This window comes from Salvelinus alpinus, chromosome 31, assembly GCF_045679555.1.
Source record: "Salvelinus alpinus chromosome 31, SLU_Salpinus.1, whole genome shotgun sequence".
NCBI lineage: Eukaryota > Metazoa > Chordata > Actinopteri > Salmoniformes > Salmonidae > Salvelinus > Salvelinus alpinus.
The window spans coordinates 41,519,980-41,541,873 of NC_092116.1; the positions used below are offsets into that span (position 1 = coordinate 41,519,980).

The window sequence follows — 21,894 nt, forward strand, 5'->3', positions numbered from 1 at the left end:
TCAAAGGCACCTACTTCCATACCCCGTTCAAAGGTACCTACCACCATACCCCGTTCAAAGGCCATTACTACCATTACCCCGTTCAAAGACACCTACTACCATACCCTGTTCAAAGGCACCTACTACCATTACCCTGTTCAAAGGCACCTACTACCATTACCCCGTTCAAAGGTACCTACTACCATACCCCGTTCAAAGGCACCTACTTCCATACCCCGTTCAAAGGTACCTACTACCATACCCCGTTCAAAGACACCTACTACCATACCCCGTTCAAAGACACCTACTACCATACCCCGTTCAAAGGCACCTACTACCATACCCCGTTCAAAGGCACATAGTCCTTCCTCTCGCTCAAACACAATCCATGTCTCAAGGCTTAAAAATCCTTCTTTAACCCGTCTCCTCCCCTTCACCTACACTGAAGTGGATTTAACAGGTGACATCAATAAGGGATCATAGTTTCACCTGGAATCTCCTGGTCAGTCTGTCATGGAAAGAGCAGGTGTTCCTAATGTTTTGGTTAGTCAGTGTAGTTGGATAATCCAGTGTGTAAAACTACATTAGCTTTAAGGCCTGGATTCAATCAACGGTGCGTTGTTAACATGTTAACAAGTGTAAGCTTACTACACTGTTGAATAAACTACATTATCACTCCCTGACTAGTTCAGTACACCACATTATCACTCCCTGACTAGTTCAGTACACCACATTATCACTCCCTGACTAGTTCAGTCCACCACATTATCACTCCCTGACTAGTTCAGTACACCACATTATCACTCCCTGACTAGTTCAGTACACCACATTATCACTCCCTGACTAGTTCAGTACACCACATTATCACTACCTGACTAGTTCAGTACACTACATTATCACTACCTGACTAGTTCAGTACACTACATTATCACTACCAGACTAGTTCAGTACACTACATTATCACTACCTGACTAGTTCAGTACACTACATTATCACTACCAGACTAGTTCAGTACACTACATTATCACTCCCTGACTAGTTCAGTCCACTACATTATCACTACCAGACTAGTTCAGTACACTACATTATCACTACCACTACCAGACTAGTTCAGTACACTACATTATCACTACCTGACTAGTTCAGTACACTACATTATCACTCCCTGACTAGTTCAGTACACTACATTATCACTACCAGACTAGTTCAGTACACTACATTATCACTACCACTACCAGACTAGTTCAGTACACTACATTATCACTACCAGACTAGTTCAGTACACTACATTATCACTACCACTACCAGACTAGTTCAGTACACTACATTATCACTACCACTACCAGACTAGTTCAGTACACTACATTATCACTACCAGACCAGTTCAGTACACTACATTATCACTACCACTACCAGACTAGTTCAGTACACTACATTATCACTACCAGACCAGTTCAGTACACTACTGAACTAGTCTCTAATGCCTCTGATCTGGTGGACACACTAAACAGAGAACATCCCTGGTCATCCCTACTGCTTCTGATCTGGAGGACTCACTAAACAGAGAACATCCCTGGTCATCCCTACTGCCTCTGATCTGGAGGACTCACTAAACAGAGAACATCCCTGGTCATCCCACTGTTCTCTCTGGCCAGTTCATGTGTTCCTGGTCACCCCACTGTTCTCTCTGGTCAGTTCACGTGTTCCTGGTCACCCCACTGTTCTCTCTGGTCAGTTCATGTGTTCCTGGTCACTCCACTGGTCTCTCTGGTCAGTTCATGTGTTCCTGGTCATCCCACTGGTCTCTCTGGTCAGTTCATGTGTTCCTGGTCACTCCACTGGTCTCTCTGGTCAGTTCATGTGTTCCTGGTCACCCCACTGTTCTCTCTGGTCAGTTCATGTGTTCCTGGTCACCCCACTGGTCTCTCTGGTCAGTTCATGTGTTCCTGGTCACTCCACTGTTCTCTCTGGTCAGTTCATGTGTTCCTGGTCACCCCACTGGTCTCTCTGGTCAGTTCATGTGTTCCTGGTCACCCCACTGGTCTCTCTGGTCAGTTCATGTGTTCCTGGTCACCCCACTGGTCTCTCTGGTCAGTTCATGTGTTCCTGGTCACTCCACTGGTCTCTCTGGTCAGTTCATGTGTTCCTGGTCACTCCACTGTTCTCTCTGGTCAGTTCATGTGTTCCTGGTCACCCCACTGGTCTCTCTGGTCAGTTCATGTGTTCCTGGTCACTCCACTGGTCTCTCTGGTCAGTTCATGTGTTCCTGGTCACCCCACTGTTCTCTCTGGTCAGTTCATGTGTTCCTGGTCACTCCACTGTTCTCTCTGGTCAGTTCATGTGTTCCTGGTCACCCCACTGTAAGTTGACAGTAGGCCTACATGTTTTCATCTAAAATAGCGAAATCTAGAAAACATTAAAAAAGTAACCAAAATTGTATTTTATACTCTTGATATCCTTTAATGATTTTACATGTTGATGAGTCATATGTATTCTATATGTAAAAACCCTTTATACAGAGACGTGACCATACTTTCAGTTTTTCCGTTTCTGATTGTGTCTGGTAGTTTGTCTCTGGTCCCTAAGCCCTTATTGGGCAGCGGTCGCCACCGGCAGTCTATAAAACTCCGACTGGAGAACAGAGTTACACTTTCCAGAAGGACGGACAGCCAGCGAGCCAGCGAAAACCCTCCTCAGGTACCGTCCAGTGTTTTATTCTGTTCTCTTCTTAAACATTTAGTGTAATTTAAACACTTGGGAAAGATCGTCGTGTGATTATTAAGGAAACGCGGCAGTTGCGTTGGACTGTAGCCTAGGACTTCTCACTTTGCACATGTTCCATGTCAGACTACTTCATATATATATATATAGGAACACATGAACTATATATATATATATATATGCTAATGTATACGTTCATCATAGCGTTTGGGAATGAGGAAACGGGAGCCTAATTTCTTACATACTGCAACTGTTAGCATTGGATCTACCTTTTAAAACGTAACGTTTTTGACGTATTCCCTACTGAAACCCCAGCCTCATATTACTGTCTGTTTGTAGCCGACTGACAGCATGACTACTTTTGGTTGGAGGACACTGGTTGTACAAGCTGGATCCTGAATAGCCCTTGATCACGTCTCAGTTCCATTAGATCAGTCGGACTAAGGCGCCTGGGGTGTTTGTGTTAAGAGCCCCAACGCTCGATCTGAACATTGCAATACGGGGTTGGAAGCCCTTCATTTCTCTCTGATATGAAATATACCCCCCCCCCCCCCCCCCCCCCCCCCCCCCAATAAAGGTTAAGTGGCTACATACCTTGATAGGATCAGTGTTCCCACACGGCCACATCGCCACGTTACACCGCGTGTTTACGGACAGCAGGAGGGGAGGAGACCACCTGTAATAATCAGAGGCTCCAGAAAGTATTCATACCCTTTGACCTTTTCCACGTTTTGTTGTTAGGGCCCGAATTCAAAATGGATGAATACATGCTCCGTAGCTGTATGAATCTAACTACTACAGTTTAGTAGGATGGAGGCTCCATAGCTGTATGGATCTGTAACTGCTACAGTGTAGTTTAGTAGGATGGAGGCTGTATGGATCTGTAACTACTACAGTGTAGTTTAGTAGGATGGAGGCTCCATAGCTGTATGGATCTGTAACTGCTACAGTGTAGTTTAGTAGGATGGAGGCTCCATAGCTGTATGGATCTGTAACTGCTACAGTGTAGTTTAGTAGGATGGAGGCTCCATAGCTGTATGGATCTGTAACTGCTACAGTGTAGTTTAGTAGGATGGAGGCTGTATGGATCTGTAACTGCTACAGTGTAGTTTAGTAGGATGGAGGCTCCATAGCCGTATTGATCTGTAACTGCTACAGTGTAGTTTAGTAGGATGGAGGCTCCATAGCTGTATGGATCTGTAACTACTACAGTGTAGTTTAGTAGGATGGAGGCTGTATGGATCTGTAACTGCTACAGTGTAGTTTAGTGGGATGGAGGCTCCATAGCTGTATGGATCTGTAACTGCTACAGTGTAGTTTAGTAGGATGAAGGCTCCATAGCTGTATGGATCTGTAACTGCTACAGTGTAGTTTAGTAGGATGGAGGCTCCATAGCTGTATGGATCTGTAACTGCTACAGTGTAGTTTAGTAGGATGAAGGCTCCATAGCTGTATGGATCTGTAACTACTACAGTGTAGTTTAGTAGGATGGAGGCTGTATGGATCTGTAACTGCTACAGTGTAGTTTAGTAGGATGGAGGCTCCATAGCTGTATGGATCTGTAACTGCTACAGTGTAGTTTAGTAGGATGGAGGCTGTATGGATCTGTAACTGCTACAGTGTAGTTTAGTAGGATGGAGGCTCCATAGCTGTATGGATCTGTAACTGCTACAGTGTAGTTTAGTAGGATGGAGGCTGTATGGATCTGTAACTGCTACAGTGTAGTTTAGTAGGATGGAGGCTGTATGGATCTGTAACTGCTACAGTGTAGTTTAGTAGGATGGAGGCTCCATAGCTGTATGGATCTGTAACTGCTACAGTGTAGTTTAGTGGGATGAAGGCTGTATGGATCTGTAACTGCTACAGTGTAGTTTAGTAGGATGAAGGCTGTGTGGATCTACTATGTTGATGTGGACATGCATCATCATTGTTGTTAGCCTAGTTAAACCAACATCCTAGACCAGTATTCTTTTTAAACAGGGATTTCTAACATTGTAGTGTTGAGTTAGTCCAGGATATTATTGTAGATTGTCGGTGTGGACGTACACCGGGTGTACAAAACATTAGGAACACCTTCCTACTATGGAGGTGCACCCCCCCTCCCCTCAGAACAGCCTCAATTCATCAGGTCATGGACTCTACAAGGTGTTGAAAGAGTTCCACAGGGATGCTGGACCATGTTGACTCCAATTCTTCCCATAGTTGTGTCAAGTTGTCTGGATGTCCTTTGGGTGGTGGACCATTCTAGATACACACAAGAAACTGTTGAGCGTGAAAAACCCAGCAGAGTTGCAGTTCTTGACACAAACCGGTGCACCTACTACCATAGCCCGCTCTCCCGGGTCGGAGTGTCGTCTCTCCCGGGTCGGAGTGTCGTCTCTCCCGGGTCGGGGTGTCGTCTCTCCCGGGTCGGAGTGTCGTCTCTCCCGGGTCGGGGTGTCGTCTCTCCCGGGTCGGAGTGTCGTCTCTCCCGGGTCGGAGTGTCGTCTCTCCCGGGTCGGGGTGTCGTCTCTCCGGGGTCGGGGTGTCGTCTCTCCCGGGTCGGAGTGTCGTCTCTCCCGGGTCGGGGTGTCGTCTCTCCCGGGTCGGGGTGTCGTCTCTCCCGGGTCGGAGTGTCGTCTCTCCCGGGTCGGAGTGTCGTCTCTCCCGGGTCGGAGTGTCGTCTCTCCCGGGTCGGAGTGTCGTCTCTCCCGGGTCGGAGTGTCGTCTCTCCCGGGTCGGGGTGTCGTCTCTCCCGGGTCGGGGTGTCGTCTCTCCCGGGTCGGGGTGTCGTCTCTCCCGGGTCGGGGTGTCGTCTCTCCCGGGTCGGGGTGTCGACTCTCCCGGGTCGGAGTGCCGTCTCTCCCGGGTCGGAGTGCCGTCTCTCCCGGGTCGGAGTGCCGTCTCTCCCGGGTCGGGGTGCCGTCTCTCCCGGGTCGGGGTGTCGTCTCTCCCGGGTCGGGGTGTCGTCTCTCCCGGGTCGGGGTGTCGTCTCTCCCGGGTCGGGGTGTCGTCTCTCCCGGGTCGGGGTGCCGTCTCTCCCGGGTCGGGGTGTCGTCTCTCCCGGGTCGGAGTGTCGTCTCTCCCGGGTCGGGGTGTCGTCTCTCCCGTCGTCTCTCCCGGGTCGGGGTGTCGTCTCTCCCGGGTCGGAGTGTCGTCTCTCCCGGGTCAGAGAACAGACAGACACCCGGACTGAGAGACCAACTCAAGGACCACTTGTCCTCTATCAGCTAGCTAATGTCATTCAAATGGCATGAATGTTGTGTGTGTATTAATAAACCCACTGCGTTCCGTACTGTAATACAGTATCGCCAGCCTCAACCCTGACCACTAGTAAAAGGTCAAACTTAAATCTCTTGTGAATGTAGTGAAAGGTCAAACTGAAAGGTGAAGGGTCAATGAGGCTCCACAACGCTTCACACACACACTGCACACATTAACTGCTAACCACACACACTATATGCAGTATACACTATATGCAGTATACAGTAACACACTATCTTGGGTTTATTAGCAGTCTTGAGGGCATTCAGGACATCACTGCACCTCCCTGCTCCGCTCTTGGGGGAGACCTTCAGACAGCTGCACTCCGGGACCAGTGACAGTGTAGGAACAGCTTATTGTCCAGCTCAGATTTAATAGGCGGGGCCCAAGGCGGGGCCCAAGGCGGGGCGACCGAGAGAAAAGGTGGTGGTAGTAGGTTCTGCAGGGGGAGCAGCTAAATATACGAGCATATCTCTCTCTAAACCGGGATCTGAATGCCTGGCCTGCCGTTGGTCAGCTGGGACCTCACTGCTCTCTGATAGGCTAGCTGGGTGTGAGATGCGTAGAGGAGGACCTACGGTGCGGGGAGAGGGACAGATTACACTGTGATGAGAACATGAAGCTACAACACAGACTGGCTACCTCAGGTCACACCATAGAGAATGATAGAGGCCTCTAGTGGCCGAAAGGAAGTTTAGCATAGGCAGCGTCATTGAGGGCTTTTGCCATTTTTAAAGTAGTCAACTGTGTGGGGATTCCTATGGGTTGTAGCCTAACAGGACAGATATCCAGATGATACCTCTATCTATCTCTATGGAGCGGCCCATGCTGTCAGACACTATAACAGGACAGATATCCAGATGATACCTCTATCTATCTCTATGGAGCGGCCCATGCTGTCAGACACTATAACAGGACAGATATCCAGATACCTCTATCTATCTCTATGGAGCGGCCCATGCTGTCAGACACTATAACAGGACAGATATCCAGATGATACCTCTATCTATCTCTATGGAGCGGCCCATGCTGTCAGACACTATAACAGGACAGATATCCAGATACCTCTATCTATCTCTATGGAGCGGCCCATGCTGTCAGACACTATAACAGGACAGATATCCAGATGATACCTCTATCTATCTCTATGGAGCGGCCCATGCTGTCAGACACTATAACAGGACAGATATAAAGAATAAAGATGAGTCCTGTATCTCCATACGACACACACTGTAGTGTTCAGACTACAGAACAGATTGCTAGGAGTCTCTGACCTGTATTTCTGATTGTCTCAGAGCAAACAGAAGATATCTGAAGTGTTACATGTTTTCTCTCTACCCCTCTCCTCTCTAGTCAGGATGTCTATCATTAAGATCCATGCCCGGGAGATCCTCGACTCCAGAGGAAACCCCACCGTGGAGGTGGACCTCTACACCGCCAAAGGTGCTCACAGTGTTTACATACAAACATACCGTACCGCGATGTTGTTCACCGACCCAGCAGTTTAACCTCTCTCTGTGTGTGTTCAGGCCGTTTCAGGGCAGCCGTGCCCAGCGGTGCCTCTACCGGTGTCCATGAGGCTCTGGAGCTGAGAGATGGAGACAAGTCACGCTACCTGGGAAAAGGTGAGTCCGATCCATAGAGGTGGATAGATGGTGCCCTTGGCCCAAAGCTTGTTTTAGCATGGCCAGGGCCATTGAGTACTTTCACCATTTTGAAGTAGGCAGATAGGTAGCCTAGCGGTAAAGAATGTTAGGCCTTACTACTACTGTTGCTGCTACTGGGCTACAGTCACTATTACTACTACTACTACTACTACTACTACTACTACTACTACTAAGGGGGGCTGCCTTACTACTACTGTCACTACTACTACTGTTACTACTGTCACTACTACTACTGTCACTACTACTACTGTTACTACTGTCACTACTACTACTACTAAGGGGGGCTGCCTTACTACTACTGTCACTACTACTACTGTTACTACTGTCACTACTACTACTGTCACTACTACTGTTACTACTGTCACTACTACTACTGTCACTACTACTGTCACTACTACTACTGTTACTACTGTCACTACTACTACTGTTACTACTGTCACTACTGTCACTACTGCTACTACTGTCACTACTACTACTACTGTCACTACTGCTACTACTGTCACTACTACTACTACTGTCACTACTACTACTGTCACTACTACTACTGTCACTACTACTACTGTCACTACTACTACTACTGCTACTACTGTCACTACTGCTGCTACTACTGTCACTACTGCTACTACTACTGCTACTACTGTCACTACTACTACTGTCACTACTACTACTACTACTACTGTCACTACTACTACTGTCACTACTACTACTGCTACTACTGCCACTACTGCTACTACTGCTACTACTGTCACTACTGCTACTACTGTCACTACTACTACCACTGTCACTACTACTACTGTTACTGCTACTACTGTCACTACTACTACTGTCACTGCTACTACTACTACTACTACTACTGTCACTACTACTACTGTCACTACTACTACTGTCACTACCACTACTACTACTGTTACTACTGTCACTACTACTACTGTCACTACTACTACTGTTACTACTGTCACTACTACTACTGTCACTACTACTACTGTTACTACTGTCACTACTACTACTACTGTCACTACTACTACTGTCACTAATACTACTACTACTACTACTGTCACTACTACTACTGTCACTACTACTACTACTGTCACTACTACTACTACTGTCACTACTACTACTACTGTCACTACTACTACTACTGTCACTACTACTACTACTGTCACTACTGTCACTACTACTACTGTCACTACTACTGTCACTAATACTACTACTACTGCTACTACTGTCACTACTACTGTCACTACTACTACTACTACCACTACTACTACTGTTACTACTGTCACTACTACTACTGTTACTACTGTCACTACTACTACTGTTACTACTGGGCTACAGTCACTATTACTACTACTACGGGGGGCTGCCTTACTACTACTGTCACTACTACTGTCACTACTACTACTACTACTACTGGGCTACAGTCACTATTACTACTACTACTACTACGGGGGGCTGCCTTACTACTACTGTTACTAGTACTACTACCTTCCCAGCTAAGAGTATAATTACTCCATCACATTAGGTGGTACCTTTTCCTGTTTATTTATGAACTGCCAATATGCATAGAAGAAGAAAGACTCCTTTAAAAGACTCCTTTAAAAGACTCCTTTAAAAGACTCCTTTAAAAGACTCCCTTTAAAAGACTCCCTTTAAAAGACTCCCTTTAAAAGACTCCCTTTAAAAGACTCCCTTTAAAAGACTCCCTTTAAAAGACTCCTTTTAAAAGACTCCTTTTAAATGGAGCTGCTGTCACAGATGAGACCATTGTATAGAAAGGAGATCTCTAGTGTCTCTGTGATCGTTAGGTCTGGTCTGACAGTGTTCCATGAAGGCCTATCTCTAAATATCACATGATCTGACCATCTCTGAAGGTACCATTAAGGCAGTGGACCACGTAAACAAGGACATCGCCGCCAAACTGATTGAGCAGAAGTTCAGCGTTGTTGACCAGGAGAAGATCGACAAATTCATGCTGGATTTGGACGGAACTGAGAACAAATGTACGTCTCATCTTAATTAACTTTATTAACATTGACAGTTAGGTCACTTCCAACTAAGTCAATCTCCCAGTAATATGTCCATGCTCCCTTGAAAAAGCTGCAAAATACTTTACAACTGGAGGAGAGATTTATCACGGTGTTTTAAAACTCTTGGCTTGTAGCTAAGTTTGGAGCCAATGCCATCCTGGGTGTGTCTCTGGCGGTCTGCAAGGCAGGAGCAGCAGAGAAGGGAGTGCCCCTGTACCGACACATCGCTGACCTGGCCGGACACAAGGACGTCATCCTGCCCTGCCCCGTGAGTACACCTTTAACCTTTAACCCCGACCCCTGCCCCATCATATACCTACCTATATACAGTATAACCAGGACATCACCCTGCCCTGTGAGTACACCTTTAACCTTTAACCCTGACCCATCATATACCTACCTATATACAGTATAACCAGGACATCACCCTGCCCTGTGAGTACACCTTTAACCCTGACCCATCATATACCTACCTATATACAGTATAACCAGGACATCACCCTGCCCTGTGAGTACACCTTTAACCTTTAACCCTGACCCATCATATACCTACCTATATACAGTATAACCAGGACATCACCCTGCCCTGTGAGTACACCTTTAACCCTGACCCCTGCCCACCTGCTTGTCCAACATCTCATTCCAAAATCATGGGCATTAATATGGAGTTGGTCCCACTTTGCTGCTATAACAGCCTCCACTCTTCTGGGAAAGCTTTCCACTAGATGATGGAACATTGCTGCAGAGACTTGCTTCCATTCAGCCACAAGAGCATTAGTGAGGTCGGGCACTGATGTTGGGCGATTAGGCCTGGCTCGCAGACCGCGGCAGATCTAGCAGGACATTTTGTTAAGTTACAGGCCAAAAAATATCCTCATCCATCTACACACAATACCCCGTAATGACATCACAATACCCCGTAATGACATCACAATACCCCTTAATGACATCACAATACCCTGTAATGACAGTGAAAACAGGTTTTATACATTAAAAAAAAATAACAAATGCCTTATTTACATAAGTATTCAGACCTTTTGCTTTGAGACTCAAAATGTAGCTCCTGTTTCCATTGATCATCCTTGAGATGTTTCTACAACTTGATTGGAGTCCACCTGTGGTAAATTCAATTGGTTGGACATGATTTGGAAAGGCACACACCTGTCTATATAAGGTCCCACAGTTGACAGGGCACGTCAAAGCAAAAACCAAGCAGTGAGGTCGAAGGAATTGTCTGCAGAGTTCCGAGACAGGATTGTGTCGAGGCACAGATCTGGGAAATGACACCAAAAAATGTCTGCAGAGAATGCCAAGAGTGTGCAAAGGGTGGCTACTTTGAAGAATCTCAAATATAAACCAGCTCTCCTCTCCTCTCTCCAGGCCTTCAACGTGATCAACGGTGGTAGCCATGCTGGTAACAAGCTCTAACCTCTTCTCTACACCTCTCCTCCCTCTCTCCTCTCCTCCCTCTCTCCAGGCCTTCAACGTGATCAACGGTGGTAGCCATGCTGGTAACAAGCTGGCCATGCAGGAGTTCATGATCCTGCCCATCGGAGCGGCTAACTTCCACGAGGCCATGAGGATCGGAGCTGAGGTTTACCACAACCTGAAGAACGTGATCAAGGCCAAGTACGGAAAGGATGCCACCAACGTAGGAGATGAGGGCGGCTTCGCACCCAACATCCTGGAGAACAACGAGGGTAAGAGCTTATAGGGCACCCTGGTGGACCTGCACCACGGACTATTACTATAGGGCACCCTTGTGGAGCTGCACCACAGGGACTATTACTATAGGAACCCCCTTGTGGAGCTGCACCACAGGGACTATTACTATAGGGCACCCTTGTGGAGCTGCACCACGGGGACTATTACTATAGGGCACCCTGGTGGACCTGCACCACAGGGACTATTACTATAGGGCACCCTTGTGGAGCTGCACCACAGGGACTATTACTATAGGGCTCCCTGGTGGCGCTGCGTCACAGGGACTACAACTATAGGGCTCCCTGGTGGAGCTGCGTCACAGGGACTACAACTATAGGGCTCCCTGGTGGAGCTGCGTCACAGGGACTACAACTATAGGGCTCCCTGGTGGCGCTGCGTCACAGGGACTACAACTATAGGGCTCCCTGGTGGAGCTGCGTCACAGGGACTACAACTATAGTGCTCCCTGGTGGAGCTGCGTCACAGGGACTGTCCTATAGGATCTTAAAGCCCCCTGGTGCATGGTACTTTAAAACCATTTCTTCTCCCTCCAGCTCTGGAGCTCCTGAAGTCAGCCATTGAGAAGGCCGGCTACCCAGACAAGATCATCATCGGCATGGACGTGGCTGCCTCTGAGTTCTACAAGGCAGGAAAGTACGACCTGGACTTCAAGTCACCTGACGACCCTGCCAGGTACATCACCGGGGATCAGCTGGGAGATCTGTACAAGAGCTTCATCAAGGGATATCCCGGTACGTACACACACACGCACGCACACACACATACCCTTCCTCTCTAACTCCTCGTCCTCCTCTCCAGTCCAGTCCATTGAGGATCCCTTCGATCAGGATGATTGGGCTGCATGGTCAAAGTTCACCGCCGCCGTCGACATCCAGGTGGGTCCAGTTTGTTTAGTTCACTTTAGTTATCTCTACCCCCTCGGTCTGGGGGGTCTACCCCCTCGGTCTGGGGGGTCTACCCCCTCGGTCTGGGGGGTCTACCCCCTCGGTCTGGGGGGTCTACCCCTCGGTCTAGGGGGGTCTACCCCTCGGTCTAGGGGGTCTACCCCTCGGTCTGGGGGGTCTACCCACCCCTCGGTCTAGGGGGTCTACCCACCCCTCGGTCTAGGGGGGTCTACCCACCCCTCGGTCTAGGGGGGTCTACCCACCCCTCGGTCTAGGGGGGTCTACCCACCCCTCGGTCTAGGGGGTCTACCCACCCCTCGGTCTAGGGGGTCTACCCACCCCTCGGTCTGGGGGGTCTACCCCTCGGTCTGGGGGGGTCTACCCCTCGGTCTGGGGGGTCTACCCCTCGGTCTAGGGGGGGTCTACCCCTCGGTCTAGGGGGGGTCTACCCCTCGGTCTAGGGGGGTCTGTATATTCTATATGTTCTCTATATATCCCTGGTAGATGATCTGACTGTGACCAACCCCAAGCACTACTGTTAGTTACTCTGTGATGTTAACCTATATAATCTATGCATTGTTATTCTACAGGTGGTAGGAGATGATCTGACCGTGACCAACCCCAAGCGTATCCAGCAGGCTGTGGAGAAGAAGGCCTGTAACTGCCTGCTCCTCAAGGTCAACCAGATCGGCTCCGTCACAGAGTCCATCAAGGCGTAAGTATAGGGCTCCCTTGTAGAGCTGCATCACAGGGACTAGGCTACAGGGCCCCCTCGCAGAGCTGCATCACAGGGACTAGGCTACAGGGCCCCCTCGCAGAGCTGCATCACAGGGACTAGGCTACAGGGCCCCCTCGCAGAGCTGCTCCACAGGGGCTATATTACAGGGCCTGGGATGTATTCACTAGGAGCCACACAGAAGCAAACAGGCCGTTACGGGGAGGGACCTAAATTAGTCAAATAACAAACACATGTTTTCTTTGTTCCGTTGCTACAGTTTTAATACAGTGTGCATTAATGAATACACCCCTGACCATCTCATCTCTGTGAATAACAGGTGTAAACTGGCCCAGTCTAACGGATGGGGTGTGATGGTGTCTCATCGTTCCGGAGAGACAGAGGACACTTTCATCGCTGACCTGGTGGTCGGACTCTGCACTGGTCAAATCAAGACTGGGGCCCCCTGTAGATCAGAACGTCTGGCCAAATACAACCAGCTGATGAGGTCAGTTACACTAACCCTAGTTAATACCATAGCCTTATAATACACTGCCCCCTACAGGAATACACCAGCTACTGCACCCTGACTCAGTTAATATACTGGAGCCTTATAATACACTGCCCCCTACAGGAATACACTAGCTACTGCACCCTGACTCAGTTAATATACTGGAGCCTTATAATACACTGTGGTAAATTAAATTGATTGGACATGATTTGGAAAGGCACACACCTGTCTATATAAGGTCCCACAGTTCAAATCAAATCAAATCAAATTTTATTAGTCACATACACATGGTTAGCAGATGTTAATGCGAGTGTAGCGAAATGCTTGTGCTTCTAGTTCCGACAATGCAGTAATAACCAACAGTAATCTAACCTAACAATTCCACAACTACTACCTTACACACACACACAAGTGTAAAGGGATAAAGAATATGTACATAAAGATATATGAATGAGTGGTGGTACAGAACGGCATGGCAGATGCAGTAGATGGTATAGAGTACGGTATATACGTATGAGATGAGTACTGTAGGGTATGTAAACATAAAGTGGCATAGTTTAAAGTGGCTAGTGGTACATGTATTGCATAAAGATGGCAAGATGCAGTAGATGATATAGAGTACAGTATATACATATGAGATGGGTAATGTAGGGTATGTAAACATTGTATTAAGTGGCATTGCTTAAAGTGGCTAGTGGTACATTTTTACATAATTTCCATCAATTCCCATTTTTAAAGTGGCTGGAGTTGAGTCAGTATGTTGGCAGCGGCCGCTAAATGTTAGTGGTGGCTGTTTAACAGTCTGATGGCCTTGAGATAGAAGCTGTTTTTCAGTCTCTCGGTCCCTGCTTTGATGCACCTGTACTGACCTCGCCTTCTGGATGATAGCGGGGTGAACAGGCAGTGGCTTGGGTGGTTGTTGTCCTTGATGATCTTTATGGCCTTCCTGTGACATCGGGTGGTGTAGGTGTCCTGGAGGGCAGGTAGTTTGCCCCCGGTGATGCGTTCTGCAGACCTCACTACCCTCTGGAGAGCCTTACGGTTGTGGGCGGAGCAGTTGCCGTACCAGGCGGTGATACAGCCCGACAGGATGCTCTCGATTGTGCATCTGTAGAAGTTTGTGAGTGCTTTTGGTGACAAGCCGAATTTCTTCAGCCTCCTGAGGTTGAAGAGGCGCTGCTGCGCCTTCTTCACAACGCTGTCTGTGTGGGTGGACCAATTCAGTTTGTCCGTGATGTGTACACCGAGGAACTTAACTTTCCACCTTCTCCACTACTGACCCGTCGATGTGGATAGGGGGGTGCTCCCTCTGCTGTTTCCTGAAGTCCACAATCATCTCCTTTGTTTTGTTGACGTTGAGTGTGAGGTTATTTTCCTGACACCACACTCCGAGGGCCCTCACCTCCTCCCTGTAGGCCGTCTCGTCGTTGTTGGTAATCAAGCCTACCACTGTAGTGTCATCCGCAAACTTGATGATTGAGTTGGAGGCGTGCATGGCCACGCAGTCGTGGGTGAACAGGGAGTACAGGAGAGGGCTCAGAACGCACCCTTGTGGGGCCCCAGTGTTGAGGATCAGCGGGGTGGAGATGTTGTTACCTACCCTCACCACCTGGGGGCGGCCCGTCAGGAAGTCCAGGACCCAGTTGCACAGGGCGGGGTCGAGACCCAGGGTCTCGAGCTTGATGACGAGTTTGGAGGGTACTATGGTGTTAAATGCTGAGCTGTAATCGATGAACAGCATTCTCACATGGGTATTCCTCTTGTCCAGATGGGTTAGGGCAGTGTGCAGTGTGGTTGCGATTGCGTCGTCTGTGGACCTATTGGGTCGGTAAGCAAATTGGAGTGGGTCTAGGGTGTCCGGTAGGGTGGAGGTGATATGGTCCTTGACTAGTCTCTCAAAGCACTTCATGATGACGGAAGTGAGTGCTACGGGGCGGTAGTCGTTTAGCTCAGTTACCTTAGCTTTCTTGGGAACAGGAACAATGGTGGCCCTCTTGAAGCATGTGGGAACAGCAGACTGGGATAAGGATTGATTGAATATGTCCGTAAACACACCAGCCAGCTGGTCTGCGCATGCTCTGAGGACGCGGCTGGGAATGCCGTCTGGGCCTGCAGCCTTGCGAGGGTTAACACGTTTAAATGTTTTACTCACCTCGGCTGCAGTGAAGGAGAGCCCGCAGGTTTTGGTAGGGGGCCGTGTCAGTGGCACTGCACCGTCCTCAAAGCGGGCAAAAAAGTTGTTAAGCCTGTCTGGGCGCAAGACATCCTGGTCCGCGACGGGGCTGGTTTTCTTTTTGTAATCCGTGATTGACTGTAGACCCTGCCACATACCTCTTGTGTCTGAGCTGTTGAATTGCGACTCGATTTTGTCTCTGTACTGAGACTTAGCCTGTTTGATTGCCTTGCGGAGAGAATAGCTACACTGTTTGTATTCGGTCATGCTTCCGGTCACCTTGCCCTGGTTAAAAGCAGTGGTTCGCGCTTTCAGTTTCACGCGAATGCTGCCGTCAATCCACGGTTTCTGGTTTGGGAATGTTTTTATCGTTGCTGTGGGTACGACATCGTCAATGCACTTCCTAATGAACTCGCTCACCGAATCAGCATATTCGTCAATATTGTTGTTGGACGCGATGCGGAACATATTCCAATCCGCGTGATCGAAGCAGTCTTGAAGCGTGGATTCAGATTGGTCGGACCAGCGTTGAACAGACCTGAGCGCGGGAGCTTGTTGTTTGAGTTTCTGTTTGTAGGCTGGAATCAACAAAATGGAGTCGTGGTCAGCTTTTCCGAAAGGGGGGCGGGGGAGGGCCTTATAAGCGTCGCGGAAATTAGTATAACAATGGTCTAGTGTTTTTCCAGCCCTGGTAGCACAATCGATATGCTGATAGAATTTAGGGAGTTTTGTTTTTAGATTAGCCTTGTTAAAATCCCCAGCTACGATGAATGCAGCCTCAGGGTGTGTGGTTTCCAGTTTACAAAGAGTCAGATAAAGTTCGTTCAGGGCCATCGATGTGTCTGCTTGGGGGGGAATGTATACGGCTGTGATTATGATTGACGAGAATTCCCTTGGTAGATAATGCGGTCGACATTTGATTGTGAGGAGTTCTAGATCAGGTGAGCAGAACGACTTGAGTTCCTGTGTGTTGTTATGATGATCACACCACTTCTCGTTAATCATAAGGCATACCCCCCCGCCCCTCTTCTTACCGGAAAGATGTTTGTTTCTGTCGGCGCGATGCATGAAGAAACCAGCTGGCTGCACCGACTCAGTTGTTAATGCATGTCAGAGCAAAAACCAAGCCATGAGGTTGAAGGAATTGTCCGTAGATCTCTGAGACAGGATTGTGTCGAGGCACAGATCTGTGGAAGGGTACCAAAAAAAAACAGTTGAAGCATTGAAGGTCCCCAAGAACACAGTGGCCTCCATTATTATTAAATGGAAGAAGTTTGGAACCACCAAGACTCTTCCTAGAGCTGGACGCCCAGCCAAACTGAGCAATCGGGGGAGAAGGGCCTTGGTCAGGGAGGTGTTCCTCTGTGGAGATGGGAGAACCTTCCAGAAGGACAACCATCTCTGCAGCACTTTGTTTTGTCATTATGGGTTATTGTGTGTCGCTTGATGAGGGGGGGGGGGGGGACATTTTAGAATAAGGCTGTAACGCAACAAAATGTGTAAAAAGTCGAGGGGTCTGAATATTTTCCGAATGTAAATCTGAAGAATCAGTTTAGAACTTCCACTCCAAATATGGTGATTAGAGGAAGTCCACTGGCAGGAAGTGGGAGAAGATGTAGCTACATGAAAATTGGCTGACATTCTGCTATTTTCTCAATTAAACATTCAGTCTCAATACAGTTTTCTGTTCCCAAAACTACAATCGTTACGGACAGAGTGCACAAAGTTTTGTAGACTTTACCCTTTGCCAATTTTTTTAAAAATTGCGTTGGCAAATTGCATTGTTGTACCCGCACTTCACAGAGACATTCCCTAACGGAAATATGCAAATGAATGCAGAAAGTAAACCCAATTAGAATGAAACATTTTCCTAATTGAAAAGCCTTAAAGAGAATTGGAATTTCAGTTCCTGAATTGAAATGGAATTGACCCTGACAACAGCTACTGTACCCTGACCAATAACAATACTAGGTGTCCCCCTCGATGAAGTTGGATCTGTCCATTCGTACGTTAATATGGATGTTAGTCACACGCCATATCTCAGGCACCACTGGGCCAATTTTGACCCAACTTGGGTGAATGGTGCGTGTTGCCATAGAGACAAAGCTAATTACACTGATTGGCACACGGGAGCGCTATACTAAAACTGAAATATCCGAACTTTGAACAAAAGTCCCTCTTAAGCTTCAATGCTGCATCATTTGTGTGGGATGACATGTTTACTGTTGCCTTGTTTCCAGATTGAATGTTTTCCCGACCAAGATGGATACATTTTAGTTTGTTATATTGTTAGGATGTCAATGGCCATTTTAGAGATTCTATGACTGAAACTGTGACCCCTAACCTTTGACCCTTCTAGGATTGAGGAGGAGCTTGGAGACAAGGCAAAGTTCGCCGGCAAGGACTACCGCCACCCCAAGGTCAACTAAACCCTGACCTCTGACCTGAACCACGCCTTCTTCCTTCCTTCACGGCTGACTGTCTACCCTCCTCTTGGGGTCAGGGGTCAGAGGTTTTATCTTCGACCTCCTCATCCCTCCGTCCCTTTCCCATCACAAGCGTCTTTTTTGACGTAACGTGAGAAATAAAAAAATAAAAAATGTAAAGTTGTGCTCTCCTGTTCTGATTGGTTGGCGACTTTCCATTAAGGATTTACCCTGGTGTTTTATCCGAAAGGTCTGTTTTCATCTCCGCGGACTGGCGTCCGTGTCTCACTGGGCCATGGCTCCGGAGGACCTGCCCTGAGTTGGAGCCAAAGCCCAGCTTGCATTTACATAACAAACGCGAACTGTGACCTTTATCACCATCTCACAAAGCAACTACATTTACATTAGAATTTATTTAGCAAACATTCTTATCAAGAGGAACTTACCGAACATCAAGTCCAGGGGGCGTCCTGGTACATCAAGCTGTCTCACTATAGAAACATTAGATAGACTAGTGTCCTGTCCAGGGGTTGTACTGGTACATCAAGCTGTCTCACTATAGAAACATTAGATAGACTAGTGTCCTGTCCAGGGGGCGTCCTGGTACATCAAGCTGTCTCACTATAGAAACATTAGATAGACTAGTGTCCTGTCCAGGGGTTGTCCTGGTACATCAAGCTGTCTCACTACATATGCTATTAAATATGATCCACTTGCTAGCGACCCTCCGGATCAGAGGAAAGAAATGTAAACTAAAGTGACAGTTGTGAGGGTATTACTGTGACTCATATTTAACATCAAAACTAAGATTATCATTGGCAAGATTAGCAAACTTAAGCATGACATGCCAACAATAAACGCTGACACTACACATCCAAGTATATCTGACCAAATCATGAAAGACAAGCATTGTAATTTTAAATTCTGTAAAGTCAGTGTGGAAGAGGTGAAAAAATGTATTGTCTATCAACAATGACAAGCCACTGGGGTCTGACAACTTGGATGGACAGTTAATAATAGCGGACGATAATACCACTCCTATTTGCCACATTTTAAGTTTAAGCCTATTAGAGAGTGTGTGTCCTCAGGCCTGGAGGGAAGCTAAAGTCATTCCACTACCTAAGAATAGTAAAGACCTCAACTGGCTCTAATAGCCCACCAATCAGTCTGTTACCAACACTTAGTAAACTTTTGGAAAAATTGGTATTTGACCAGATACAATGCTATTTCACAGTAAACAAATTGACAACAGACTTTCAGCATGCTTATAGGGAAGGACACTTAACAAGCACAGCGCTTACACAAATGACTGATGATTGGCTGAGAGAAATTGATGATGAAAAGATTGTGGGGGCTGTTTTGTTAGACTTCAGTGCGGCTTTTGACATTATCAAACAGTCTGTTGCTGGAAAAATGTCTATGTTATGGATTTACACCCCCTGCTATATTGTAGATAGAGTTACTTGTCTAACAGAACACAGGGTGTTCTTTAATGGAAGACTCAAATATATCCCAGGTAGAATCAGGAATTCCCCAAGGCAGCTGTCTAGGCCCATTTACTTTTTTCAATCTACAAAGGACATGCCACTGGCACTGAATAAAGTCAGTGTCTATGTATGCAGATGACTCAATACTATACACGTCAGCTACTACAGAGACTGAAATCACTACAACACTTAAAGAGCTGTAGTTAGCTTCAGAGTGGGTGGCAAGGAATAAGTTAGTCCTAAATATTTAAAAAACTAAAAGCATTGTGTTAAAGACAAATCATTCACTAAACCTCAACTAAATCCTGTAATAAATCATGTGGAAATTGAGCAAGTTGAGGTGACTAAACTGCTTGGAGTAACCCTGGATTGTAATCTGTCATGGTCAAAACATATTGATACAACAGTAGTTAAGATGGGGAGAAGTCTGTCCATAATAAAGCACTGCTCTACCTTCTTAACAACACTGTCAACAAGGCAGGTCCTACAGGCCCTAGTTTCTACCTTAACAACACTATGAACAAGGCAGGTCCTACAGGCCCTAGTTTCTACCTTCTCAACAACACTATCAACAAGGCAGGTCCTACAGGCCCTAGTTTCTACCTTCTTAACAGCACTATCAACAAGGCAGGTCCTACAGGCCCTAGTTTCTACCTTCTTAACAACACTACCAACAAGGCAGGTCCTACAGGCCCTAGTTTCTACCTTCTTAACAGCACTATCAACAAGGCAGGTCCTACAGGCCCTAGTTTCTACCTTCTTAACAACACTATCAACAAGGCAGGTCCTACAGGCCCTAGTTTCTACCTTCTTAACAACACTATCAACAAGGCAGGTCCTACAGGCCCTAGTTTCTACCTTCTTAACAACACTATCAACAAGGCAGGTCCTACAGGCCCTAGTCTCTACCTTCTTAACAACACTATCAACAAGGCAGGTCCTACAGGCCCTAGTTTCTACCTTCTTAACAACACTATCAACAAGGCAGGTCATACAGGCCCTAGTATCTACCTTCTTAACAACACTATCAACAAGGCAGGTCCTACAGGCCCTAGTTTCTGCCTTCTTAACAACACTATCAACAAGGCAGGTCCTACAGGCCCTAGTTTCTACCTTCTTAACAACACTATCAACAAGGCAGGTCCTACAGGCCCTAGTTTCTACCTTCTTAACAGCACTATCAACTAGGCAGGTCCTACAGGCCCTAGTTTCTACCTTCTTAACAACACTATCAACAAGGCAGGTCCTACAGGCCCTAGTTTCTACCTTCTTAACAACACTATCAACAAGGCAGGTCCTACAGGCCCTAGTTTCTACCTTCCTAGTTTTGTTACACCTGGACTACTGTTCAGTCATGTGGTCAGGTCCCACAAAATTACAATTGGTTCAGAACAGGGCAGCACGGCTGGTCCTTGGATGTACACACAGCTAATATTAATAATATGCATGTCAATCTCTCATGGCTCAAAGTGGAGGAGAGATTGACTTCATCACTGCTTGTATTTGTGAGAGGGTAATGAGATGTTGAATGCACCGAGATGTCTGTTTGAACTACTGGCACACAGCTCAGACACCCATTCATACCCCACAAGACATGCCACCAGAGGTCTCTTCACAGTCCCCAAGTCCAGAACAGACTATGGGAGGTGCACAGTACTACATAGAGCCATGACTACATGGAACTCTATTCCACATCAGGTAACTGATGCAGCAGTAGAATCAGATTTAAAAAATACACCTTATGGAACAGCAGGGACTGTGAAGCAACACAAACATAGGCACAGACACATATATACACACACAGGATAAAATACGCACTATACACACATGTACACATGGATTTAGTACTGTAGATATGTGGTGGTGGAGTAGGGGCCTGAGGGAACACAATGTGTTGTGAAATATGTGATTGTATTGTAATGTTTTAAAGTTGTATAACTGCCTTAATTTTGCTGGACCCCAGGAAGAGTAGCTGCTACCTTGTCAGGAACTAATGGGGATCCATAATAAACCCCAGGAAGAGTAGCTGCTGCCTTGGCAGGAACTAATGGGGATCCATAATAAACCCCAGGAAGAGTAGCTGCTGCCTTGACAGGAACTAATGGGGATCCATAATAAACACCAGGAAGAGTAGCTGCTGCCTTGGCAGGAACTAATGGGGATCCATAATAAACCCCAGGAAGAGTAGCTTCTGCCTTGGCAGGAACTAATGGGGATCCATAATAAACCCTAGGAAGAGTAGCTGCTGCCTTGGCAGGAACTAATGGGGATCCATAATAAACCCCAGGAAGAGTAGCTGCTGCCTTGGCAGGAACTAATGGGGATCCATAATAAAC

General features: G+C 47.2%; 1 protein-coding gene across 1 annotated transcript; it reads left to right on the top strand.

Annotated features, from left to right (window-relative positions):
* The first annotated feature begins 2,570 nt into the window (after positions 1-2,570).
* Positions 2,571-18,251, top strand: LOC139560978 (beta-enolase-like). Its single transcript, XM_071377749.1, has 11 exons — positions 2,571-2,676; positions 7,297-7,386; positions 7,473-7,568; positions 9,482-9,610; positions 9,772-9,905; positions 11,115-11,337; positions 11,896-12,093; positions 12,161-12,237; positions 12,837-12,961; positions 13,302-13,469; positions 18,005-18,251. The coding sequence occupies exons 2-11, from the start codon at positions 7,302-7,304 to the stop codon at positions 18,072-18,074; spliced, it is 1,305 nt and encodes a 434-aa protein (XP_071233850.1). The 5' UTR covers positions 2,571-2,676; positions 7,297-7,301; the 3' UTR covers positions 18,075-18,251.
* The last annotated feature ends 3,643 nt before the right edge of the window (positions 18,252-21,894 follow it).

Bases quoted from the DNA above. Each gene is read 5' to 3' on its own strand.
- LOC139560978 (XM_071377749.1), top strand. From the start codon at position 7,302: ATGTCTATCATTAAGATCCATGCCCGGGAGATCCTCGACTCCAGAGGA. The intron at 7,387-7,472 runs GTGCTCACAGTG...GTGTGTGTTCAG, and splicing joins GGACCTCTACACCGCCAAAG to GCCGTTTCAGGGCAGCCGTG. The intron at 9,611-9,771 runs GTACGTCTCATC...CTTGGCTTGTAG, and splicing joins GGACGGAACTGAGAACAAAT to CTAAGTTTGGAGCCAATGCC.